The following is a 27,591-nucleotide window of genomic DNA, read 5'->3' on the forward strand; positions in this document are numbered from 1 at the left end:
TGTGGTTTTCACTGTGTTTACACTATGGGCATGATAGATTTATTCAATCTTCAAACCAATGATCTGTTTGGTCTAATAACTGGACCACACAGGATGAGGGTGGGTGACAAAGTAGTGATCCAAGAAGAAAAAAATCAATCCAACCAGTGAAGGGTTAAGTGATGGCTGGTCCAAGGTATTTACTGCTTATGAGTTCACTGAATCAATCAATGTTAAGAAATGTTTTCCTTCTATGACAGACTATGACTACTGAAGTCTTGAAATCTCAGACATATCTGCAGGGGAAAAATAAGTCAAAAGCAAAACAGCTTGCTACAAAAAACTAAAGATCATTCCTTGGCTTAAAACAATGACTGTACTCATTTGGAATTCAGATCAATTACCCATTCAACTTAGATTTTCACATTAATGTAAGAATAAGGAAAAATAGGTCTCTCTGAATAGTTTTGCATTAGAATTTGTTGAGGAGAGAAGAATCATTAAAGTCTTCTCTGAGAAAATAAAGTAGCAAAAATGTGTTCTGGATATTCTGGTACATTTTCAATATTTGATTGAGTTGGTATTCTTCCTTGTTCCCTGTAATCACACAGCCAAGGCTACTGAATCAACTCCACTGCTGGGTAACACTGCAAGATCCTCTCTAAGCTCATTTTAAAACAGCATTCCTCCGAATCTTCAAAACCAAATTATTCTGAAACTGGAACTGAGGTTAAATTTAGGTCAACATGGATTTCATAGAAGTAAAAGCCTTTAAAGTTTGCATTAAAAATTCATGTCTCCAACTGAACAGCCCTGGTTGGGTGATGATAATAAATATTACAAGAAGTTAAGTTCCCCTCGCCAGGCTTTCTAACAAGGAAGTTCTGAAGCTTCATCCCTGCCATATTGAAAGATTTCATCTCAACTTGGCAATACAAGCAGGACTCGGTGTGATAGTCATCAATATGTTCCATTCTGTCATCAATAGTAACAAGTGCATGTAGACAGGAGTCAGGTTAGTTCCTGCTCACATCAGTTTGTCCCCATCCAAGGTTCTGGGATTCAGTCTGTGGTAATAGATCTACTCCGTATTATTCTTGCTTCTTTGTTCTTTTATGTAACTATGCTGAAAACACCAGATACTGTTCTTTTATTTTAACTCAAAACAGCTCCTGCGTTTCTCTAGACTATAAAGAAATCTTTTCGGCAGAACTAACTTGCAAACATCCTAGTAAGTCTGTGGAAGTGTAAGACAAATAACATTGCCACAACTGTGTGCATTGGACTGTCACACAGAACATTCTGTTCCTCCTTCCCTCTAGAGGAGAAGACACAGCAGGGACCTATCTGCCCCACTACTTGCCTCTGCCATCGAGTCAGAAGATTTCACCCCAACACCAACAGTAGGTGTGCAACCCATCTGCAAGGTGTGGTGGGAGGAAGGAATTGAAGCAATATAACAAGTAGGTGATAGCACTAATTTTGAAGTCAGACTCCATTTTTAGAATACATGATAGATGGGGAAACTCAGTCTCTCTAAGGCTCATCTCAAAAATGAGAACAATAATTGGGTATCCTGAGGCTTAAAAGAAACAATGGACGTAACGCTCTTCACACAGTATCTTGCTCATGGTAAGTGATGAATAAATGTTTCTAGTGTTCAGCACATAATGAACGCTCAATTAATATTGATTGAATAAATGAGTGAGTGACCAAATAAGTGAATTGACAACCAAATAAAAACTCGTTTTATGTTCTCAGTACAGATTCCTCTCCTCTAGACTTAAATTTCTGTTTAAGGAATGGAATAGATTCTACATTGTGGACTTTAGTAATGTTAGATAAAGGGTAGATTTGCTCCCAGGGTCTCCTAGGAGAAAGAGTGATGATTTGGGCCAATTCCATACTGCCCCTGCTGGCAGAGTTCCCACACCAGTCCACAGGAACAGGAGAGAAGGTGGAAGGTTGTCTGAACCCTCACCAGGGGATCATTATTGAATGGATGCAATTAAATGAAAATAAGTTCACGAGCCCTGCTTGCAGTGCCTTGTTAGGCAACATGCAAGTTTTGAGCCTACACTTAACCTCATCCACACCTAGAGTTGTTATGGCATCCTCTTGGTCTGCCTTACGCATGCCTGGGTTACTTGATTAAAGGCCTGAACTCCTGAGTCTCTGCCTCTTTATATACCCAAACTTGTTCAGCTCCTTGATCCTCTGATCTTCTAGCTCATGAATAGGTTGTTGCTTTTTGTGATACCTGGGTGAGGAAACTGAGGCATGGAGTAAGGGAGGGCTCCCTGAACCTCAAGATCAAAACCTCCTCAAGGCCTCTTCCCAAGCATCTTTCCTCTCCCAATTTCATCCTTCCCCAACTAGGAAGGATGATCAGAAACAGAATGGCAGGCTAACATCCTCAATGGATCTCTGACTGGTAACGGAATAAGACAGGCCCAATAGCTTGGCTTTACCAAAAACTGCACCCGAAATACTGACTTAAATTGAAGGTTCCTGTTATTTAAGAACTCTTGTGGAATTCCAGATTCCTTCTGTGGAAGGTTCCTTAAACCATTTTACTGAGGCCTTTTTGAGACAAAGAAGATCGTTTTTCACTCACCTTTTTTCTTCCAACTACTGTTCAGCTTTGGGAACATATTTTAGCTCACTTTTAATATTCTGGATCTCCGATAGGTTGACTGCAGGTCCTGGAAGTTTCTTTGCTCCTGGAATTGGCTTCTTCTCCTCCTCTGAGATGGGAGAAACACCCTGAAGAGAAAGAAGAAATCAACTCATCAAAAAAGACATTTGATCTCTCTGAGCCATGAGCATGAACCAGAAAAAAAAATTAAAGCAAGAATGTCAAAGTATGATTCTAGCTGAGTTGACTGTCCCTTGTGTTGTTGAGACAGACTTAGAGTTTCAATAAGATCTCCTAAAGTTTGTAGTGAAGTGTGAAATAAAGTTAGAAGAAGAAAACAAGTAATTTCCACATAACTTCGAAAACACTACAGTTCAACTTCTGATAACTAATAAAAATTACTACCAGTTTGAAGAATTTGTGTTTCCAAGAGGAGCATCTTACAAGATTGGCTTTAATTTGTAATCATACAATTATTATATGCCTGACAGCAAAGATTTATACAATGTTAGAGTATGGCAGGCTCCAACAATAATTTAGTCCAGGAGTTTCCTGTTTTGGTTTGGGTTGTAGTGGCTGCCAGCCTTTGTTCAAATGACATCTTTGGGATGCATAAACAAACTGAAGTGAATGTAAGCAAAACCTCTTTGAATATGGACACGACAGGAGAGAGTGGCAAAGGAAGCCCAGCTCTCTCCTGCTTCGGGAAGTATTTTAAATTTCCTTTCATTGAATGTTATATTTTTGTTGCAGCTTAGGGCAGGACCCACATCCTGTCCTTTTTTGTGGCATTTCCAACGTCTGGCACAGAGGTGCACACGCATACTTGCTGACTGTTGTTTAATTGGATCAATCCCAAGAATGTACTGTAACGAAAATCTATATAATGGTAACTATAAAACAAGATCAGTTTGTGTGTGTGGTTCCAAGGACTTCAACTCATTACTATAGAAAAAAAGCTGATTATTAGCCCATTCCTTCTATTTGCTAGAGGTGGCTGGTAGCGGAGGATATGTTCTCTGTGGCCCTAGGGAAAGGTGTTGGAGGAACATTTGATCACTGTGGCAGCCATGAGATTGCGCCTCTCAGATCAGTTTACTGAAGAGAGGATAATTGAATGATGGCTCCAGCTGCTTCACACTGAAATCCAGCCATCCATCAACATGCTGACGTCACATTTCCCACGGCTGCTTGTAGCCAATGACTGAATGCAACAGGAATTCTAAGGCAGGCCCATTCCTGGGAGACTTGGGACTCCTCTGCAGAGCAACTTCACCTGGAGAACTGGCCTCAGTACAGCCCTGAAGTCTGAGATGCTTCCACCTAACCCACTATCCCTCTCTCCCTCTCAGCCTCATGCAACTCCCTACCATTTTCCCTTACAAGCGCTTTACCCAGTAAATATCATTGGGTCAGTTTCCTGAAGGACCCAGACTAACACAGACTGGTGCAGAGCTCCATCTGCTTGGCCAACAACTAGGTGAACCAATACAATTCCCAGTAAAAGAAATAAGTAACTGGATGTTTGCCTCTCACCGGAGAGGGTGGACCCTAAGCCCTTTGCCTCGCCTCCACCCCACCCTTACCCTCTACCACCACCAGCAGCCCTGTCATTCAGGTATTAAAGCTGATGGTTTGTGTTAATCCCTGTCTGGATCCTATGTGTAGTTCTGAAATTGGTTAGAACCTAAAGGAAGAAAGTATTCAAGCTTCCCCAAACTTTAACAAATTACTTAGTAGACACATCCTTAAGAGAAATGTTTTTAAATTGCTTATCGGAGGGGATGAGTAGACATAAAATATTGAGGTGCTGTTCTTCTACTAAGGGCTAATGGTTTTTCCTATAGTCATTTTCTTTGACTCTGGTACAGTGCTGATGAAATAGCTAACGTTTCACTGAAACAAAATGATAAAGCATTTCAATGTGGACTATACCTGCTATAAATTTCTAGAAAATATTCTTTCCCTGGGTCAGTGTACAGAGCCATAGAATCAGTTGTTTTTTGTCAGGCACACACATTTATCACTTATAAATGTAGATTTAGAAGCAATAATTAAAACTGTAATGCTTCCACTTGGAGGACTAGATATTCCAAAAGGTTCTTTGCTATGCTTTCAGAAAGAATTTTTTAACAACGCTATAAAGTGCTCTGTGTGTGTGTGTGTTTAATACATGTAGTCGTGAAATGAAAAATGTTTCCTCACTTATAAATGTTCCCACGGCTGTTAGGTGGGTAGATCTTAATAAAGAAGCATAAAGGAGAAAAATGTTTCCAATTCCTTCTGTTATGTTCCTGGGTAAGTCACATTTACTAACTTTGTAACGTCAAAATGTTCTATATTGGCACATTTAACACATTAAAGCTAATGTCTGTACTTAACATGTTCATATGCAAAAATTTATGATGTGAACATATGCTGATTAATATTAGGCACCTTCCTCTCAAGTTATTAAAACCTCACTGCATTGTGTTTTTTATTTATCAACATAAGACTTACCACTTGATTTGGTAAAGTCACATATAATGGGAAATTATAAGTCAATATATTTAGTAATTAGACATGATATTGACTCAGGAAGAGGGACGTTAATGGTGCTAGACCAGAATTAAATGCTTGTAGCTGGTAAAGGAGCCAGGTGGAGAGGGAAATAATTAACAGAAAATCCGAACGTGCTATTTTGTGGCTTAAAAATGATAGTATTTCAGTCAAAAGAGAGATTTGGGAAATTTAGTAGAGGCTTGTCAATACCCTTCAAATCACTTCAGGCAAGCAGCTGATTGTCTTACGCAAAAGACCAGCCCTGTTTATTAGGATTTGGCTGTAAGGCCTCAGTGTTGGGCACATGCCCATCTGTGGCTGGGCCAAGCAGATAGAGGGTATACTCCAGCTCTGTAAGCAGAGCAGAGGTCTTACCAGAGACCATACATAGGTGGGCCAAAGACAGGGTCACTTCTCACAGGCCCTGGCAGACAGCCAAAGACTCATTCTAGCTTCCTGCTGGAGAACATCCTCTTCACATCTGAGAGGGTGTCAGGATCAAAAATCCTTCTGAGTTTAAATAGGGAACCTAGTGAATGTAATAGAGGTAATCTGTTCAGAGATGGTACATTATGATCTCTACACAGTAATTATCTTCATGCAAGCCTAGGCAACGAATCTTAAGTCTACAAAATTAAGCAATTCCAAGTTTGCAAACTAGATGATAATAAATGTGGATGTATATGTTACTTCAAATCCACATTCCATTTTCCCATTCAAACTATGCCTTAAAATGTGGCTGGGGCCTCAAGCTCATTGACAAAATCCTACTTAACCCACTCTGTGGCCAAGCCAAGCTGTCTACTCCCCTCACAATGTTGTCTTCATGAGAAACAATCTGAGGTCCAGGCCAGAGACTGAGTCATTAGATCCCACTCCCTCCCCCAGACCTCACAAATCCTGAGAGTCTATTTCTGCTTTTATGGTAAAGAAATACCATCTCTAGCTCCACCCTTCTGCTCAATGAGCTCTATGAGAAAGGTATGGTACAGTTCAAGAAACATCCATCTGTTGGACAACAGGTTGTTAGGAGAAGGAGGAGGGGGGAAGGAGGGAAGAAAGAAAGGAAGGAAGGAGAAAGAAAAAGATAGAGAAGAAAGGAAAGAAAGAGAGACAAAGGAAGGAAAGAAAGAAAGGAAAGAAAAAAAGAAATACCCCTGGGGTCTTTGTATCTTTGTGGATATATCACTCCCTCCATCCTACAAAAAATACTAGTTGGCCATTTGTATATGTGGCTAATTATAAAGTAGGTGTTCACAAACCAAGCTGTATCAGTTCTTTTCTATTTTAGAATGCTGCAACCATTAGATTAGATACAAGGCAAGAGAGAGCAAAGTGCTTCCCCAGTCCCCTGAGACACTTGTGTGGAGGAAAGTACCAGTTGTACAAAGAAGAACCAGGGGCCATCTGTACCACAGGTGGAAAATAAAATGTGAGCCTCCAATACAGCTGTTACATTAGTCAATTTACTGAAAAAAGTGGGTCAAATTACCTTCCGACTGATTGCCATGGTAGTGACATAGTTTAAGAGGAACCACAGGAAACAAAGGAAAATCTAATTACAGATAAATGAAGGTATAGAAGGATTCCACCACCATCCCTTCTACCTCCCCATGCCTTTTCCTTACAACATTCAAAAACAATAGGCCCAGGAGTGCTTCCTGAAAATTGGATAATTACATCAATTGATGAAAAATCATTTAGGTAATAGCTACTAGGCTATCCCATGTCCATTATATCATGCCTCTTCCCTCACAGTGACCCTCTGAGGAATGGAGGGGATCCTATTTTGCAGACACAGATTCTGAAATACTTGGCCAAAGTCCCAGATGGAGACCTCATGATCATGAGTGAACTAGATGGCAAGATGGCAAAGTTAACAGCACAAGAACTTGAGATTATGTAACCATAAAAGCAGGGTACAGCCAAGTCTTTTCAACTTGTACGTTCAAAATTTGTATTCATCAAGGGTGACTTAGTGGCTGAAATTCCAGCACTTGGTGATATCACCCAAATACTCTATCTCCTCCTTTCAGAAATTATCTTTCTACTGATAGGAGATTGGAACCACTAATTTAGGACCACATCGGGAATATTCACAGGAAAAAAAAAGGTTACAGGCAGGACAAAGTTTTATTAAGAACCTTTGAAATGCTAATAGATATTCTTTTGGGGCAAATACCAAAAATGTCCCTTGGTAGAGTTTAAAAGCCTTTTTACCTTTTTAAAAAGATGAAATACAGTTTGCTATGCCTTGTGGCTTTATTTGATTCCATTTTCCATGTCTTGTGCTAATAAAATGTTCCAAAACCTTCACTATCTTTTTTCAGAGTCAGACCTTCCAGGTTTTGCCAGAAAAGTCACAACTGGGTAAGAAATATAAACATCTGAGGAAGAAACTCTTCCCTGTTTATGGCATTCATTAGTAATTTTAGCCTCCAATTTAGCAGACCAGGTACTTGAATTTGGAGGAGAAATAAAGAATTAGAGGAAAAAATACAGAAGTGGAGGCTTGATAGACTCCCTCGCAAAGTCCCCTTTTCAAATAAAACATTTAGACATTGAATTTTTGTTTATTTGTTATTTGATGTACCAAATAATTTAATGTGCTTACTTCCAGCATTCCCACTCATCAGAAGCTGTACCAAATATTAACACATCCTGCTCAGTTAAATAAAAGATCCCAAGTGAAAACTTTCCAATCTAGTGACTATTGCTAGGCCAAAAACATCTGAGGCTTCATCCTCCCCACCACACACACACACACACACAGAGTCAATCAATCAATCAATTAGTCAATCACAGACTGGAAGTTAAACCCAGTACCTTCAAGTAATGGTGCCAGGTACAGTACTTGAATTTGGCTGAAGGGAAGGGAGGAGGCAGTGCGTTTCATGGCTGACTGAGCAAGACAACTAAAGAAATACACATACTGTATGTGATTCCTTGACATGCAGCCATTTGCCCCCTCCCTTGTCCTAAAGAGCCAGCCCTTGCCTTGGCTCTGCCCCCTCTGGTGAGGATTTTAGAAGGGAAAAACATTGCTCTGTTCTGCTAGCTGAGTTTTCCTCACCTCCTCCACTCCAGGAGTACATTCTTTTCTTCTGGGAGGTTGACCTGCTCCTGGCCGAAAGGCTCCCATTGGAATATTGATATTTGCCTAAAAGAGAAAACAGGGTAGATTTAACTCAAGAAAAGTAAGAAATTGCAATGACATTCTGAGACAGTAATCATTGTGAAGAAAAAAGCATTTGAAAAGCACATCTTGAAAGCCTTTTATCTCAGGAAAATTGCTGTAATAACAGCATAAAAATATGCAAAGGAAAATTTGACTTCCATTTATTACAGATTACACTTATTACAGATTTCATTTATTACACATCCTTAGGTCTGTGCAGTGATTTTACAGTTTCCTGTTGGATGGAAGAATTAGAAGACAGTTTGTTCTGGCTGTTGCCCTCCTGTGGTGCATATTACTTTTCTCTCTCAGGATAGGGAAGGAACACTTGATAGGAAAGTAGAAAGAGCATCTCCATAAGTTATTCCACACCTTAGCCCTCCTTCCAGCCCCTTCAAATTTACCACCTGGGAGGGGAGATATTTACACGTCCTGAGGTTCCTCCTCCTCTCCATAATGTTCTTCACTTTATTGCCTTAGTCTCTGAAATTGACACTCTCCTGCCTTATTCCCAACATGTGCTTGTGTGGGTCAGTAAGGGGAAAAGAGGGTGCTTGAAAAGTCAAGTTCCCTTTGTATCACCATTCATTGATTCTTGTCCTTTATGATGATAACATACTAATCTCCATCAGTGGTAAACATAAAATACCTTCATGACACCGTCTAAACATTAAATTAAGTAAGGATATATTGACACTGTAATTTGAACTTGGTGAGATAATATGTAAATTTGAATTTTGCCCATACTTATCTGATGTCAAAAGGTGAAAATATGTAATGCAGATCAAAAATGTCTTCAACCGGTATTACTCACATATGACAACCATTAAATACCATTTTAAAGTAGAATACAATATTTTTCCACTGAAGATAAAGTGTTGCCTTATGAGTAATTGGATATGTGGGCTTGAAAAGTTGAAATTTTGTTTTGATGTTATGTATGTAAATGATGCCTGAACAAAGGGAGCAAGAGTTTTTTTATCTTATGACATGGATTGTATGATTTTGGTACCACACCAAAGGAAGTTATTAGGAAGTGTGGTACATCCCATTTGGAACTGCCTGGTATAAGCTCTGTTGCCAGGGGAACGATTAACCCCATGATACAGGAAGCATCCAGTGTCCCTGTTCATGCAACATGCAGGGTCTGTGTTGTGCTCCCTTTAGGAGCAGGACATGACGTTTCCTACTCATGGGCTATAAAACTCCCTATCCTTACTAGAATAATGCTGATACCACAGAAAGAAACAGATCCGAAGTATTTGTGGAAAATAACCAGAAAGGTACATCATTGTGGAGCCATTCCTAGTACCAACAAGCCAAGGAGTATTTTTAATCAGTATGTACCACACATGTTAAAATATAAATGCAGCACAACTTTAGAGGAAAGCATTTTAGAAACCTACGGCTGAGCTTTCTATGCTATTCTTATGTGTAATGGAAATACCAGGTGGCCTAGAGTGGGAGGAAGAGGGGGCATACGAGAGGCAAAAGATTTGTCTTATGGTGGCAAATATGGAGCCATACTTCATGAATTCCAAGATGCATCTTTTTTAATATATCTGGTCAGAATGTGTCTTACAACCAATAGTGTCCTACAATTTTAGTGGGCACATTTACTTTAGTTTGGCAGGACATAAAATAATGGTATTTTACAATTGACAATGTCTTAGATTGGATGAAATATCATAGGGGCCTGAATAAAGAAGATCAAAACGATGTAAATAATACTCACTGAAGATAATCTATATTGGACGAATAGGCTATTCTCGTCACTACAGTTTGAATGAAAGAGGGGCAAAATCAATATAGGGACTATTTGGGGAAAAGTTAACCAGTTAAAAGTTTAGTTAAATTGTCCCTACCCCGACCCATTTATTAAGCATCTACAGGGGGCATCTTCCTATTGGTGAGCTCAAGTTACATTGTTTCTGAAAGACTGAATTGCTAAATTAACTTGTTTAATCAAGTATATATGCTCTGTAGTAGATTGTAGTTTTTAATAAGGGGACATGGAAAGGTCATCCAGAATAATATAATATTGTGAAGCACGTGTTATAGGATGACTACTTTTCCTGTTTGGAGATTACTTTTAGTGATGCGCCCCCCATGTGGCCTCTCCATGTTTCATGGGTAGCTTACAGTAGTGAAAATTGCCTAGTGCTAGCAGTTGCTAGAAGTTCTCTGTACTTAAATAACAATTGCTCTGGGTCTCATTGTCCCCATTTGTAATACAAATGTTAGGCTGTGTCAATGGCTTTCAAACCTCTTAGCCAGGGAACACTTCCTTCCTTCAAGTGAAGGACGGTAAGAAAGTCTACAATGCAAAACAGGCAGAGGTGGAGGGCTTACACACCTGCATCCTCACAACAAACTTTTGAGGTTAGTATTATCTTCACTTTATTGATTAAGAAATGTATCCTTAAAGAGGTTAATTCTCTAAAGGTCATACATACAGTTCCAGGAAAAGGGAAGATTCCAAACTGAAACTGCCTGACTTTAGGGACAGACCTTTTCACTCTATCAAACCCATCTAAAAAGAGCTCTTTTCACGTGGCCAAAAATAGCTCTAACCAGCTCTAAAATTCTCTAAAGCAGCTCTGATATTGGAGACTTATATTTTAGAGTGGCCTTTGAAAAGGGGCACATAAAATGGATAATTTCATAATAGGTGCCAAAGAAAAGCCACATTGAAAAATTAGCCATTAACTCACCGACTTGATACTTTTTCTTCTTCAAAAGCATCACTCAAGAATTCAGGAACCTAAATGGTTTTTTTTTTTTTTTTGACAGCAGATATTGACAGGAACCAGAGCAGCCTGAAAATATGTCGAGCATTCAATCATAATGTGCACCAATAAGGGAGTCTAAGAGGCATGCTTTGTCAACTGTGGCATGTATTATACTATTAACAAGATGATTACAGATGTTTCATTAGCATAATTGTAGGGCAGTAATCTCTAAGTGACAAATCATAGACTAAATTATAGCCATAAGAAAAATTCCTTACAATTTGAATTTGATAAAAGCATGTAGACATGTAGTCTCTGTTTTTATTCCATTGGCCAGAAAATTGGGTCATATTTTTTTCTCTTTTACTGACTTGCTCTGTGTTTAAACACAAGTGAAATACTTTCTCAGCAACTAATTTTTCTACCTACAAATCGAGTATGGTATTTGCTACTCAAAATAGGCTTAAAATACAAGCTAAACTTTTATGAAACAATAAACAAAAAGAAAATGTTTAACATCAATGACCTAGAGTTGATATCAGGTTAGACTTCCTTCTCTCCATAGATTCTATATAAATGCAAAGGAAGCAGTCTCTTGTTTTGTCCTTTTGTAATGCAATCCTTTGTATTTCTTTTCCCTCCTTGAGGTTTATTCATTTTAGAGATTTTAAAATACGCCCCGATGCAGCAGACCTGGTGCATCACTTTCCCAAGCAATATATAATTTGTTACATCCTCCAAGTTGGGAATGGAAAAAAATCTAGTAGATCATCTTTTGCCAGAATAGGATACAGTTCCCTGATAGAAGACCTATCTGATGTGAAATTAATACTACACTTGATCTCACTAGGTGAAGAAAAGTAGAAAGAATTCCCTGTAAGTTAATTCCACTACTCCCTTAATTATTTGTATTGTTCTTTTTACTTGGCTCTGGGCTTTGAGCCCAGACGATTCTGGAAACAATATTTCCTCCACAGCCCCTTCTGTGTAGCTTACAATGGAATGACATCTTCTTTCCCCAGTGGGTTGGATTCTGATAGCTGCCAGCCGGCTGGATACTGACAATTCCTATTGAACTTTGCTTTCCACAGCCATTTTTCTCTTATCTCCCCCGCCCTTTTTGTCCCCACTCTGTCTCTCCTTTTCTGAAACCACTGTGAGTTTTCTGAACAGTTCAGAGGCTTCTGGAGTTTCCTCCCATTGCATTATTTGTTTCAGATGACCCCCTATTGATTCGATCTTTACTTTTCAAAGGTCCCCAGCAGCTCCTGCCAGAATCTATAGCCTCCCCCATGCCATTCTTCTGTAGCATGGGCAGAGGACATTCAACAGAGTTCCATTTTGCATTATTTCTTTCTGCTTTTTTCTATTCTCACAGTCTTAGTCATTCTCTGAATGGATCAGGATATGACATTTTGAGATTTATAGCATCTTTACATAAGACTTCAGGAAGAGGTTTGCTTTTTCATAGCAGATTAGAAAACAAGATTCTTGTTTGATATATTAACGTGAAATGAGAGACACACACATATGTACCAACTAAAATATAGTCAGCTTATTTTAAAATTCTGTATCACCGGAATGCATAAGTGCTTAGGGATATTTGAAATGTGGAGTGGATTCAAAGCATGGGAAACTTTCCCACTCAACATAATTTTGAGAAACTTGTACTTTGCTACTGTTCTTCACCCATGACATTTCATAATGAAAATGTTTTTATTTTTGCTCTGTTTTCAATACTTCTTTGTTCTCTTCAATAATTTCCTGAATGACTCAACTGAAGTCTCATCCAGGAAAAAGCAGATTTCAGGAATGTACTGTACAGCTATTAAGATAATGTGCACAATGGGTCGGGGGCAGGCTGTATTTCTGAAGTGCTTTTGGATGTCAACATCAAAAAACATGACATCTTTTTGCCAGTATATGACTGCTTTGCCTCATGTCACAAAAATGGAGCTAAGCAGAGCAAAAGTGATCCTTAGCTGGAAGTAATACTGAACCCACTTGAGAGTAACACTCCTACATTCCAGTTCTTGATAAGCTTAAAAGAAACCAGCATTGGAAACCATAATCAATGTATTATAGTGGTTNAAAAAAACAGTAGATCCATGACCAAAGAAAATGCCTTGGCTCTACATTAAAACAAACGGCAAATGAAAGTTTATTTTTAATGTTTTAAATTTAAACAAAATGTTGAAGGAAGACATTTATCATCTTTATGATTTTTAGCTTTAATCAATCAGATTAACTGAAGAACAATGGTGATAGGCTATTCCTCTATACTAATGATTTTCATATATTTTGAACCATTTTTAAACTGGAAATCCTACACAGGAAATATTTAGAGTCTCTAACGCCTATCTGTAAATATTTTCATCTTCCATGAAGACTGCTTTCTTCTTCCACATTATGCCCTAGATAATGGAGAGTGGAAGAACAATGACAACTAGTAGGGAAGGGAAAGAAGTATTGACACATGGAGCATCAAAATATTCTTTTCTACACATAGATTGGGTAGCAACGGAAAACTTCCTATGCTAAGAAGTTACATACTCACTAATGATGCAAGATTCATATAATCTTTTTAAATGCATGATAAAGAAGTTAGATTTGGTTTCACAGACAGCTTAAGTTGATTTAGCCATGGCTGTTTGTATTTCAAGACCATGTTTGTCATTGAGTCTCTTTACTTTGCACTTTTAACTCCAAGCCAACTAACTCTTAAGTTGACTTTAATCAGTGTAGACTATCAGCTTCTTCACTGAAATGCTGACAGTTTCTAAATGTCTGTTGAGTTCTTTAAAAGGGAGGCAGTCACCCAGCATCCATAAAATGGTAATTGCCTCTCAAATAGCCTTGGTGCTTATGATTACCCTTGAGATGGTCCACACCCATTCCTCCAGCCTTACTCTCTGTGCCAAGGGTGGGGACAGTAAGTAAAGACAGCTTTGCAGAGTGGTTCCAAACACGGGCTTTGGGATCAGACTGAATAACTGATTTTAGGGGTTGACTATCCTCCTTACAAACTGTATAATCCTGGGTGAGTTACTTCACTTTTCCAAACCTAACATTATGATCCATGGAAATCCCACTGCACTTGGCCAGGAACATGGTAAACCTTGAATAAACTGAAACTAGTATTGTCATCCTGATAACACATCTTAGAAGTTATTCTCAAGAAGTTCACAGACTTACAAGCTGGACAGAGACTTAGAGGTCATTTAACTGAAGCCCCTCCCTTTGAATATCACAAGGACCAGGGGGGTAAATTTATATAAAATAGAGCTAAAATTGGGGCACAGGACTCTTTTATGGTCAGCCATGAAACTCTCAGATCTCATGGGAGAGGACCCATGATAGATACTTGGCTTAATTTGATTAATGTTGGAGAGTAAGGACCAGTGACAACCCAGAGAAGATTGGCTCTGTGAATTGAGGCCGTGAGGAGGCCTGTGTTGGTTCCCAAAGTGTGTGTGTTCAGGAGGAAGAAGGACAAGCAGGTGCTGCCAGTGGACAAGCAGGCCCATGTCACTTGGTCTCATTAGAGAATCACCAAACAGATCACTGATGGGATTAGATTTCCCCACCACCTGTCATGTCAAATTCTTTCATCGGGAGGGAGTGGACCCAATATGCAGAGTGTGTTGATGTTACCTTGGTTGCAACTCAATTCCCGCCAACAGTGGAGTTGTAAGAAGCAGCCTGGAGAGACCAGAACCGGAGTTGGCAAACTATAGCCCACAGGCCAAATCCAGTCCACTACCTGATTTTGTAAATAAAGTTTCATTGGGACATGGCCACATTCATTTATTTACGTAATGCCTATGACTGCTTTTGTGGTATAACAGCAGAGCTGACTAGTGGGAACAGACCAAACAACTTGAAAAGCCTAAAATATTTATTATCTGATCCTTTATAGAAAAGGTTTACCAACCTCTGGCATAGAACTTTATCAGCTACTTAAAGGACAAAGGCCTTCTCCAGGCTACGAAAAAATTGACTGATTCTTTCAGGATGTTTTTATGCCCCTAGCAGAGATTTAACTAATACAACTAAAGAGAAGTGTAGGATTAGAACGCCTTTACAATTCAAAAGCCATCTCTTCTTCAGTGTGGATGTGAAAGACTAGTGTCTACCTCCTCTAAGAATGGTTCTAGTTCTGGTCTCCCTCTTATTCTGGTGCATAGAGGAGATAGAACCAGTTGAAGAGAAAGCCAAGGCCATTCCATGCATAACTTGGATAGTTAGAAGGCCCATCTCTTAAGGAATTTCTTTGTATACTATAAACCAGGCACTTACAATAGATTATTTTGTCTATTCATTATAACAACCCTATTAAATAGTATGATTGTCCCCATTTTACAGAAAGGTAGACTAAAGGTGAACTAGCATTGCAGAGATTTGTAACTGCTTGACGCCATGTTGTCTAACACACATAGATGCCAGTAATTCAACTCTTGAAATGCCTGATTGTTAGAATTATGCTCAAAAGCAACTTAAAATCACCCAAGCCAGACAAACTAGAAATCTAAGTCATTGTTTCTAGAAGTTCACAATGCAAAACACTATCTTGTAAAATAGCCACTGAAAAGGTCCAATATGTTTAGAAAACATTGCATATGTCTCTGCCTTCTTGGAAATAACATGATGCCATTAGGAAGTTGTGGACTCTGAGAAAAATTTTCAAACATTACACCATATTAACCTGTAATCTAATTAACAACGTCCCATAAAACTAGTATTCCAAAAAATATACTTTGGGAGCTTTTGAAGTAGATGATGATGGTGGTGAATGATGATAATAGCTAATATTTATTAAGTAATTACAGTGAGCCAGGCACTGACCTGAGTATTGACATGTATTAAATTCATTTAGCGTTCATAGTAATCCTATGAGATAAAGACTGTTACTAATTCCTCTCTTGATAGATGAGGAAACTGAGGCACAAAGAGGCTAAATAACTTTCCCAAAGTCACGCAGCTAATAAGTACTGGAGACATTGAGTGCCTCAAACACAGGAATCTGGCATTAATTTATCTTTGTGTATACCCTGCACTTAGCACAGTGCCTGGCACATATTATGTACTCAGGAAATGACAAATGAACTGAATTGGAGATAAAATCCTTGTAAAAAATAAGTGACTAGAGAGTATGAGTAGAACATTTCAGAGCTTTCAAGAATATTTACACAATGAGGAGAGTTCCTTATTAATTGGAGCTTCTATTTGTTCCAGACAAGACTAACCTAGATAATGTCCCTACTGTAAATCATTTTGTATGGTGTAACCATGTTCGTATTTTATTTAATGTTCCCCAATTAAGTGTAATACAAAGATACTAGGAAAATATCAGATAGTACTGATCCTATTTAGCCACAAGAAATAATATTTCATTTGAAGGTGCATTACATTGGGCCTTTCCTGTGGCATAAAATACATTGAAAGAGGCAATACCACATCTATAAGGAACCGCTGTATTGCCTTTGTTGGCAGAATGGATGGATTTTTTTGTAATGCGGTATAGTAACAGCTACTGAAAATAGTCAATTGCAGCTTTAAAATGTTACAAATCTAAAAATATATCAAGGTCAAAATTAGTAAATAGAATACTAGTGAATTTTCAGTGTAGCTTTGTGGGAGGCCAGGGACCAATAAGGAAGAAAAACCAACACACTTTCAGTTTTAAAAGGAAGAGGAAAAAGGGCAGCCCAAAAGAAGACTGTTTTTGTGTCCTGCAAAATAAAAAGGAATTTTTATGTTTAGCACTTCCAGAGGTTCAAATGCAGTGATTAAATGATATTACTTCTCACAACTTTAACACAGAGCATTCCTGAATGATAACAATTCTAATAATGGTTGACACTCAATATGTGCTTACTATGCTGTTTTAAGCATTTTATACATGTAGCCCTGGGAAGTGAATACTATTCTTTTATCTCCGTTTTACAGATGTGGAAATGGAGGCACAGAGAGGTCAAGTAGGGAGAGTAATTTTCCCAGGATCCTACACCAGTACAGGGTGGGTTAAGGACCCCTGTAACATGGTTTCAGACCCCATGCTACTAACTGCTTGTACGCTGGGTAAAAGAGAAGATTCAAAGGCTCAAGGATGCCCACAGGTCTGGGACACAAAATATAATTCCACTACCACTGTCAGGGAAGTCAGAGACTCACTAGGTAGACACCAGAAGGCTGGATGTGACAATGCAGAGTGGAATCCTTGCCAAATGCATAGGCCCTTCCTCAATGATTTGTTTAATGACACATTTCCAGAGGTCACTCTATATCTTGCCACTTAAGAACCCCTTCAATTTAAGAATTTGTGTTAGTCATGACAGGTAAATATCTGTCCCTCCACCCACCTCCACCAGCGGTGTGTGCTAGGATTTCTAAACCCCTTGATGACGTGTTTACAACCTGTCCACAAGCACACCCCTCCACAATACAGTCAACCATTTATGACTGAGTTTCTGTTGTGATGGTGCATCAGACCTAAAATATTCAGGAACTGTCACATGACCTGCTGTATTCAGAAAAGTCCAAGAAAAAAATTTCTTTGGAGAAAGCACAGATGGGCTCCATGTTGATGGAAAGATGGAATTTTACAATAAAGCATTGTGCCCAGAGTTTCAGGGTGGAAGCCATTTGAGAGTCAAATACAGAGCCCTTAAGAGAAATAACAAATTAAGTATTGAGTAAAAACAAATACTGAAAGTTATTTTCATAATTGTATTTTTGTTTCCAAATGCCTGCTTCCTCCTTCCCTTTTTGTGGGTGACAGTTAAGTCAGTTTAAACAACCAAGGAATTTGTTTGCTGAGGGAGCATGAGGAGAAGTAATAACATATGAATTTTAAAAGATAAATACCCAAGCCCTGGGAGGAATACATAGCTACAAAAGGATATTATTTCAAGAAAGATGTATTTCAAACAGATGAGTCAACAAACTGTGACTCATCTGTTTGTGCACATATCAATTGGAAATTAAAAATAAAATCAAATATATCCTCAATGAACACATCAAAAACATATCAAAAAACATACATACTACATTTTTGTAGAAGATAATTTAATTCTCATTTCTAGACTTTGCTTGTCTTATAATCCAGAACAATTAAACAAAAATAGCTTGCTTCTCCTGTCTCAGTTGAACCTAACCAGTTTTATATCCTTTATCAATTGTGCCTTACAAATCTTATGAAGAACTTTCTTTCCTCCTTGAAGTTCATCATCAGCTAGGGGTGAACAATCACCAGAAATATGACTTATTAAGCAATCAGGCATGAAGTTGCAAAACTGATGTTAAAGTACAGATATACCTACTTACCTGGATGGCTCTAACATTGGAAACTGGCTGTTTCGACATATTCATGCAGTCTTATCCCTAAAAAAAACAAGTAAGAAACTGTTAGAGGTAGCAGCGTTCAGATTTTCAGTCTTGATAAATTAGAATTTAACTCATGATTCAACTGGGCAGTCACCCCTTTCACTAGCCATGTATTCTTTCAGTCTCAGTTTTCAAAGTTACTAAGAGACTCTCCTTCCTAATGCCTTGGGTGAGGGAACACTAGAGCGCCAGGATAAATCATTCAGGAGGAGTAATGGTGAGATGCCTTGCCCCTGATGCTAATGATATACAATCAGAAACTTGAAAGCTGCTATCATCTCCTTCCCTGCCCTCCTGACCTTCTGCCAAGAGCAGCAAAGCAAAGAGGTTGTGGGAATAAAACACCTTTGTTCGGGGCCTCTGAAGTTCTTGGCTTGAAACTGAACTTTTGATCTGAATTGATCATTGCCAGGGATGCTAGAGTCCATTGGGAGTGCCTCTTCTTTGTTGAACAACCAAAAAGAAATGGCCTGTACCACTTCCTTAACTGCTGTGATGCTCTCTACTTGCTGTGCATGTGTCTGTTCTGCCCAGCGACCTGGGAGATGCACCTCAGGATGCAGGTGCCATCTCCTGTTCTGTGTGCCCTTAAGCTAGGCTTTGGACAAGGTGCCTCATACAGAGCCCAGGCTCTGTAAACGCAGGCAGACAGCAAGCCTTGCCTGTATACTTTTCTTTCAAAGAGGCAAGGAACACTTACACGTGACCATGTCAAATCCTCAAGATGTAGAAGTGCTTCCTTCCCAAAGGACTTTTGCTTTCTTTAAGCATGTGAGACCTGACTTAGAGCACAGTGACTAGAGCACATTCGGGGATGCAGGATGCAATTTACCAAGGAAAGGGGAGAAGGGAATGGCCCAGCTCTGGCCTATTTTTGAGGCCTGGTCTATTAAATGTCAGCAGGACCCACTGAAAAATTAAAAATTCATTGAATTCAAAACATGCTGTGTTTTAAACCCAAACTATAAAACAGGCTGATTGAAGTCTCTCTATTGACTGGTATAAGTGATGTGTTCACTGGTGAGTAAAAGAATGCAGACAGCAGTGTTGGCGTTTGCCACACGCCTTGTGTAACCTGGGCAATGTCACTCAATGTTTCTAAGCCCATTTCCTCTTCTTTAAATTTTACCTGCTTCACAGGTTATGGTAAGAATCCATATGAGATACATGCTCCTGAAAAGGCCTTATGAATTGTAAAGCGTGATGCAAATATTTATTGTTTATTACCATCGTCCATAGCTAATGACCTTGGAGTGCTGTACTCATCTGCAGCTTTAAGTACAGAGTAATAATTTATATAGGTATGTTCCCCAACACCTGTCGAGATAAAAGATCTGAAAAGAACTCTGCGAAAAAAAAAGGTTTTTGAAATCTCCAAAGTCTTAGGCTCTATTATGTGAAGTTAAAACAATTGCATATTTTTTAAAAACCTGTATACTCAGTGTATCCAAATATATAGGTTTTGGAGCCACATACATGAAAACAATAGGACTCTTTTTTAAAAAGTTTCACCTGAATGTCTTTGTAATATATAGATTTAGCCTCCATGCATAAGAGTCTAAGTAGAATTATTTTTAATATGGTTACAAAATGAAAAAACAACAACAAATAGAACAGTCAAGGATACATTTTTCTCTATGGTATGTTTCAGATAGATTGCTGTCTTTCCTGCAGTGTCATAAAGAAATGAAAGATTTTTAATTTGTGGATCTAGGACACACAGCTTAATTCCAAAAATAAAAGCTTGGTGGCTTAATTTTTAATGTTTTTATTCCTCAAAAGCTGATACAAGTCATGCAAAGCAATAATTTTCATAGAACTTTAAATATCTCAGCATATTGTATTCTCTGTGTGTGTACAACTAACGTTTAATATCACTTGAGAACTTGTAAAAAAGTTATCGTACATCAATTTGAAACAGTGATTAGAAAATTTATTTATGTTATGACAATAGCAGGTTGAAATGATTTTTTAAAATTGGTCAATGAATGATTATACTGTACTTTTTTAAAACCAATTTTATTTTTTCAATGGACTGATTAACTTACTACTGGGTTGAGGTCTTTGTGTGAACCTCTGAGCCTCAGGGATAGATAGACCTTGTCTCCTATACAGTTTTGGTATATTCTAATTTGCATACAAATTTCTTCTTAACATACATGTCAATCTTTGAAAGAGTCATCTACAGAAAGCTGGTCAGATCTCAACTCTCATTCCTCACAAACAGTCTGAATAACATTTGTGTAAATCAGTTCAGCAGCAGTTCCTGCTGTCCTCATTATTTTCAGAGAAATCAGGGCAAAGCATACTGATGAATAAAAATAGACAGTGTTCCCTGTTTCCCTGGCCCTGCAATCACCTCCATCAGGGATGTAGAGTGCAGAACGCACCTTCCTTCTTCATCTGCCTGCTTCGTCCTGGGACCAAAAAAAGAAAACTATGCCTTAGATACACACTCCTCTCCGACCGGAGCCACTGCTTTTCATCCAAAGAGGTACTCTTTGCAGCACTTGATTACTATGTCTCCTGGTTCTGGCTAAAGTTTTGAAACATGGAAAGTTTGACAAGGCATATATTGACTTTTACAAAGCCTAGAGCATAATGAAAATGCTTGCCAGCTGAGCACCACTGAGTTTTCCTGGCAGTTCTGCAAGTCAGTGGGGACCATTAATGGTCTGTATGCTGAGTCACCTATGATCTATCCCTGCTTGTTTTTGATTGGGCAGCACCTAATATCTGACTTCTAAATAGAACTCTTTGACTTACTAAAAATTTGTCAGCAGTAATATCAGCAATTTAATAAGGAGGGATTCAGAGGAAAATCAATCAATATTAAGAGATAAAAGCTTTGTTTGTTCTTTTTAAAGGTAGAATAGTAGATAAAGCTCCATCTCAAAGGGAATTATCTTCTGTCCCGTAGCTAAAAATAATTCCTGAGAAGGGTGTAGAAAGATGTTCAGCTGTCTGAACTGACTAACTCCTTATTCACTCTGCTTTAAATATGCTGAGAGGAAAGAGGTTCTCTTAGCGTTCTCATGCTTCAGAACCTGGTGCCCACATAGAAAGGGACAGTAAGTGCTGCCCTCTACCCTGCTACATATGGGAATACTATGACCAAAGGGAAGATTTAAAAAGATGGTTCTATCACTGATAGAATTTCTCATTGGGACCAAGCCTGTTGCTTAGGGAAAGGAGAAAAACATTTTAAATTTGTCCTGTATAACAACTCTGGCAATAATTTACATTTTGGTAAATCAAAGAACTAGCATTATAGCTTTTCTCTGGCCCAAATTCTGATGATTTCTCAGCTTAGGGCTTGAATCAATCTGCAGCTGACCAACTGTAATCTTGGCCAGCACAGCTTCAAGGTCACAGTTACCATATCTAGACCGTGGACATTTTATTGTTCTCACTATCGATGAAAACCGCCTTTCAGTCTTTGCCTAGCTCAATATTCTTTCAGCACCCTGACCCCTCACAATTTATAAACAGAATCAGCAATACCACCTGAAAAATGAATTTACAAGGAAGCTACACCCACTGGTTACAAACCTACAAAGTTATAAGTAGTCACTTCAAGTTAGATATCAAGGAAATTTCCTTTAGAAAACCCAGCTGCCAGAGCTGGGTCCTTCTGCTTACCTGCTTTATGTACTTGTTTACTGCCTAAGGAAAAGTCCCAGGCAGCCAGGTGCAAGAAAACAAAGCTCCTTGGAAGGTGGAAGGGGCGCCCGGTGTCCTCTGAGCTGCGATCTCAATTCCGATGCTTTTCATGTGGCTGAAATAGCTGGAGTGCTCTGTGCCTCTCCCGGTATTGAGAGCTGCTCCTGGCTCGGGGCTGGAGGGGAACTTAAACCGTTAAGGCTAAGTGTTAAAGAGAATTCCTGTCATAGCTCACAGTTGTTCTTCCTAAATATAGAGTTTGATACAAGCCATACGCTGGCTGCCTCTGAAAGGCTTGACCGTGCGGAAAGCAGGGCTCAAATGTCAGCCGGGAGGTGGTTATGGTATCTTACTTGCCCTCCTAATCTTCCAGAAGATGCTGGCTGCATTTTTCTTACATATTCTGAGGGGGTATAGCAAAGTTTGAAAAGTAGGAAAAGTCTATCTTTAGCTTTATTACCTGGATGCCGGAAGATGAGCTTTCAATAAAAATGAGGGGGTGTCATGATGGTACCATGCCTCTCAGCAGGGGTACTGACATTAAACAAGGTTTGAATCCTAGCTTGGTCACTTGGGAGCTGTTAAAGTTATTTAACAATCAGTACTCAACAAATAGTCATCAAATAATGATAATTATCCTATTAAGTTGAACTATATGACATTGCACTTTTGGTAGGTTAAAAATGATCCAAGATCAACAGGCTGGTGAGGTTCCAGAGCCAGAGCCTGGCCCACTCTGCTCTACTGCCTCTACTGGTGACAAAGATTTTGACCCTAGACCACACGAGACAATAGAGGAAGAAATGTCTATTTTAAATATGGCAAGGGCCAGAAGCAGGTACAAGGTAAAACATTTTTTAAACAGAAAACATCCAAATTCTAAGATACATGCTCACTATTTTTAACACTACTTTTAATTTTTTTAACTTCTCCAGTCTCTGAAATTACCTTTACATAGAACTTTACTTCAGCAGAAGTATTAAACGGAATGGAGAGACTTAAAATCCATCCACTGTGGAAGTGAGCTCCATGTCTGAGTTCTTAACAGCATGGTCAAGCCACTGAACTGTATTACCAGCAACTATCTCTTGCCAGTCTTCTTGTTACATGAGTAAAAGAAGTTCCAATTTGTAGAAGCCCTACATGTCAGGCTTCTGTTCCCTATAGCTGAATGCATTACAGATGGAAGTAGTTGACTTTATTCAGAACTTTAAAAGGAAAAACAAGTTTCTGGGAGTTTAGGGGGTCAGCAGATAATTGTGGTTCATTTTAGATTGGGGTTCACCATTAAGTTCTGTTTATGTGCTGTTCAAAAAAAATGTGTCTTTAAAAATCAGTTTAGACATCATGCTTTGAGATCACATGTTACCAAAAGTGAGTTATTTATACACTGGAGAAGAGAATACAGTGAACACATTAATATTTCTCCAGGTGTTAGGCTACTCCTATGTGTTCAGAGCTCTTCCCTAGACAAAAGATGGCATCACTACATGGACCAACAATGAGCCATTTTTGACCACTTGTTCTGAAGTTAGCCCATACATTTTGCCATAGCCCTTTTGCCCCAGTGGCCCCTCAGTAGCTACTGATGGGGTATATGTTGAGGAAACTGCTCCTGGAAGAAATGTCTTGTATACAGGGCTGGCTCAATATGAGTGTGGCTGCCTCTTTGGGAAAAACTAAGGTGAGATGCATAACCAGGGCTCTATTGGTCACAAGTGACAGTAACCTGAAGGGAACTAGCTTAAGCCAGGAAGGGTGTGGCAGACAGTTAATGCCTTTCTCAGCATCAGTTCTGCCCACCTGAGTTATGTAGCTGTAGGCAGTTTCCAGTGTACTGTCAGCTTCACACGTCTCTCTTTTTCTCTTCACTGGGGCTCTCCACATCATCCAGAAGCAGGAGACATAACCCATAAGTGCCAGGAAACAACACCCCTAGGGAGAAGCCTCAACCAATGGAAATGGAAATTGAGTGATGGATGTCCCCACCTCCTCATCCTGTGGTTGGATGATTGTTACGTGTGATCTACAGTTTCCCAGAGGTCCTCATCAGCACTGAGCCCCAGTTGCCCACCATGAGGATTTGCTCATTAATATACCCTTATTGGCTTTCTCTTTTCCCTTTCTCACTTCCCCTACTCCCTAGCTTGCATTCTCTGGGATCATCCCCAAAGTAGATCACCAGCAACCAAGTCTTTGTCTCAGCATCTGGAGTGGAGGCAACTCAAACTAAGACAAAGGAGTTCATTAGGAAGTTTTCCTGTAGCAAGGGGAAGGGCAGGGGTGCAGGTGAACCTCATCAATAACCAGAACCAAGAACTCTGACCTCATTAGGGAGCAATGAATCTGTTTCTGCAACTCCAATTTTAAAGAACTCAAGGCTCTCTTTGCCCCAGCGTGAGTCAATACCCCACACCAGGTTAGTGTCAAGGTTATCTAACAGAGAAGATCATTGGGGTACATACTTGTGCATTAGGTCCTTCCCAGAAAGGGGAATAGTTGTGAGCTGAGCATCCCTCCTAATTGGGTCTCCAAGAGGCACCAAGAAGCCAATTGCTTTTCCTTGACTTCTTGCAATAGCCTGAAATTTCTACTCCTATTCTCAGGTTATTGGTTTAAGACTCCATACATATGTAAAAAACATACATGCTGGCTGGGTGCAGTGGTTCACGCCTGTAATCCCAGCACTTTGGGGGGCCAAGGCAGGCAGATCACTCGAGGTCAGGAGTTCGAGACCAGCCAGGCTAACATGGTAAAACCCCATCTCTACTAAAAAAAAAAAAAAAATACAAAAATTAGCCAAGTATGGTGGCATGCACCTGTAATCCCAGCTAGTTGGGAGGCTGAGGCAGGAGAATCACTTTAACCTGGGAGGTAGAGGTTGTAGTGAGCTGAGATCGCACCACCACTGCACTCCAGCCTTGGCAACACAGTGAGACTACATCTCAACCCACACACACGCACGCACGCACGCACGCATACGCGCATGTGCACACACGTTGTTTGGCAAGGGTAACAGAAGAAGTCTCTGACACACAACAACACATACCAGGTTGGTGAGTGACACTTAACTGGGCCTGAAGGGATGGGGCACAAGACGAGTCCATTTCTTTTTGAGAGAATTTAGATAGGAGAAGTTGGAAAAACATAGCCTTAAAATATGGAAAATGGAAAGCTGTAAGGTACTGGACATTGAGGGGGTAGCTTGAGTCCTTTGGGCCTTTGGGCGTATTTCAGTGGAGATCACAAAGAGGGGTATGGTTGGGGGGGTTGTTGACAAAATCAAAATTCACTTAAGTCATTCCTACCTGCATGCCTTCACCCCTCCTCCTCTATGGTCAAAGAGCAGTAGGATATCTAACAACGTCTTACATCCATACAACCCTTGCTCAGTTGCAAAGCGCTTTCATTTTTATTATTCTATTTAGTCCTCCCAACAGCCCTGTAGGTTCAGTGGCATTCTTCCAATTGTATAGATCAGTAAGCCAAGGCTCAAATTGTTATTGCAGAGCTAGTTATCCCCAGCTTTTGACTCTCAAAGTTAGTGCTCTTTCCTATTATACCACAGTGCCCTCAAGGAACCACACTAACCTGTATGCCCCACATAAGCACATACTGCATCTGCTTACAAGTAGCAGAAAACCTAATTAGCAGTGACTCAATCAACAGTCATTTAATCATCTCACAAATCTAGGAACTTAAAGGAAGATAGTTATGAGCTGGTTCAGAAATTCTATGAAGTCAAAAACTCTTAGGCTCTTCCCAGATCCTCTTTGGGAAGGAGAATTTACTCTGCCACTCTCAACAAGTCAATTTTTCATCCTCATGCTTCTTACCTTATGTTCCCAAGATGGCTGCCACAGCTCCAAGTATCAGGACATTTTACGAGCATCCAAACAAGAAGAAATAACAGTGACAGTGGGAAAAGGGGCTTTTCTTCTCAAGAAGGAAACTTTCCCAGAAGCCCCAAGCTGACTTCCCCTTACATCTCTTTGGCTGGAACTGGGTCTCACGGCTGCAAAGGAGGCTAAGAAAAGAAATAAATGTCAGCAGTTGAATGGAATAGAAATGATTAGCTAAGATCAAATGTCCCATATACAATTGGGATGCTTTTAATGAAGAAAAAGGAAACAGCAGTGACACAAATAAAACGTGCACACACATACAGAACTTTAATGGAAAATGTGCTTTCACACATATGAAGCAGGTGCTGTTTGTTTATCTCCATTTTATAAATGACAAAACATGGTGGAAAAGGTCAAGTCCCATGCCTCAGAAGTGGCTGAGTCAAAACTCCAATCTAGGTCTGCAGGCTCCAAATTTCATGTGTTTCCCCTATTCCTCCATGTGCAAATCAACAGGAGGAGCCAGGCTGCTCATACCGTTGTCCCATCTGTGAATGCCCTCATGGCATGTGCCCTAAATTACAGGCTTATTTTGGGTTCCTCTTTGCTTGGTTCTACTCAATCCTAGGCCTGCCCACAATTTGGGCAAAGAGTAAAATAAACCTTATTATGGAATTTTGTATGTGAATTAATAGATAACTCTTTGTACCATTATGTATAAACATGGAAACACCAAAAAAAATTATAGGCTGACAAAGAGAAGAAAAAATAACAAATAAAGAATGATTAGCTAGAAAGAAAGAATTCTGAAAAAGAAACTAGCTATACCTAATGAAAAACTTTTCCCATAATATTTACTTCTACATTCAATTTTAATTTTTAACAGCATGACTATGATCAAATCAATGTCTGCTTTTAATCTAGGAGAGCAAGTGACAAAGTTTGTCCCCTGGAATGGATGCTGTGATGACATCTCTCCTTCCCCAGCAGATGCCAGCACCTTTTAAAAGTGCAAGGTAGGAAAAAAAATTGTTGTCGTTATCTTTAAAGAAACTGATACTCTTATGCATTGACAATGGAAGTGTATACTCATACAACTACTTCATAGGATAATTTCTCAATATTTTATGAGGCTAAAACTGTGCATATCTTTTGATCAGTTTCATGATTTGGCCAATATTTGTCATTTTTTGGCAAGTGTGTATAAAAAGAAAGATAACAGAATGTTCATTTCAGTATTGCTTATAAGAGTGAAAAAATCTGAAAACAATCTAAATGCCTATCAACAGAGAATAAATAAATAATGATTTGTTCATTTGATTGACCACAAATAATCAAAAGAGTGAACCAGAGCAACATGCATCAAAAAAGATTCAATTATACATTTCAAAATCAAACTGAATTTAAAACATACACACACTGAATTTGAAAAGAGTTAACAATGTAAAAACTTGCAAGAAACTAATCATAATATTTTTAAAGTGATCATCTCTAGGAAAGAAGAGGGAGCAAAAGGATTTCATAAATAGCTTTAATAGTTTCTATTATACGTAATATCCTTAAAATAATTTCAACTAAGATAAAATATTAGACTTTGAAGGACTAGGTTGTGAGTATAGGGGTGGCATT

General features: G+C 39.1%; 1 protein-coding gene and 1 long non-coding RNA gene across 7 annotated transcripts in view; one reads left to right on the top strand and one right to left on the bottom strand.

The window, feature by feature from the left end:
- Positions 1 to 22,458, bottom strand: part of SMPX (small muscle protein X-linked) — a 50,970-nt gene extending 28,512 nt beyond the window's left edge. For 2 of the 3 annotated variants that reach the window (XM_017540691.1, XM_017540693.2), the window contains exons 1-4: positions 22,097 to 22,458; positions 18,395 to 18,451; positions 8,232 to 8,318; positions 2,597 to 2,745 (exon numbers count right to left, since the gene is read on the bottom strand). In XM_017540691.1, the coding sequence (XP_017396180.1) occupies positions 2,611 to 2,745; positions 8,232 to 8,318; positions 18,395 to 18,439 (267 nt within the window). In that variant the 5' untranslated portion in view covers positions 18,440 to 18,451; positions 22,097 to 22,458 and the 3' untranslated portion in view covers positions 2,597 to 2,610. Of the gene's footprint in view, positions 1 to 2,595; positions 2,746 to 8,231; positions 8,319 to 18,394; positions 18,452 to 22,096 lie in introns of all 3 variants that reach the window. The other variant, XM_017540692.1, reaches the window with a different exon arrangement.
- Positions 1 to 26,972, top strand: part of LOC119473014 — a 70,844-nt gene extending 43,872 nt beyond the window's left edge. For all 4 annotated transcript variants that reach the window (XR_005202182.1, XR_005202185.1, XR_005202183.1 and 1 more), the window contains 2 exons: positions 1,302 to 1,382; positions 26,887 to 26,972. This is a non-coding gene — a long non-coding RNA (uncharacterized LOC119473014). The remainder of the gene's footprint in view (positions 1 to 1,301; positions 1,383 to 26,886) is intronic.
- Positions 26,973 to 27,591: the final 619 nt, after the last annotated feature.

This window comes from Cebus imitator, unplaced genomic scaffold, assembly GCF_001604975.1.
Source record: "Cebus imitator isolate Cc_AM_T3 unplaced genomic scaffold, Cebus_imitator-1.0 Scaffold128, whole genome shotgun sequence".
NCBI classification, from domain to species: domain Eukaryota; kingdom Metazoa; phylum Chordata; class Mammalia; order Primates; family Cebidae; genus Cebus; species Cebus imitator.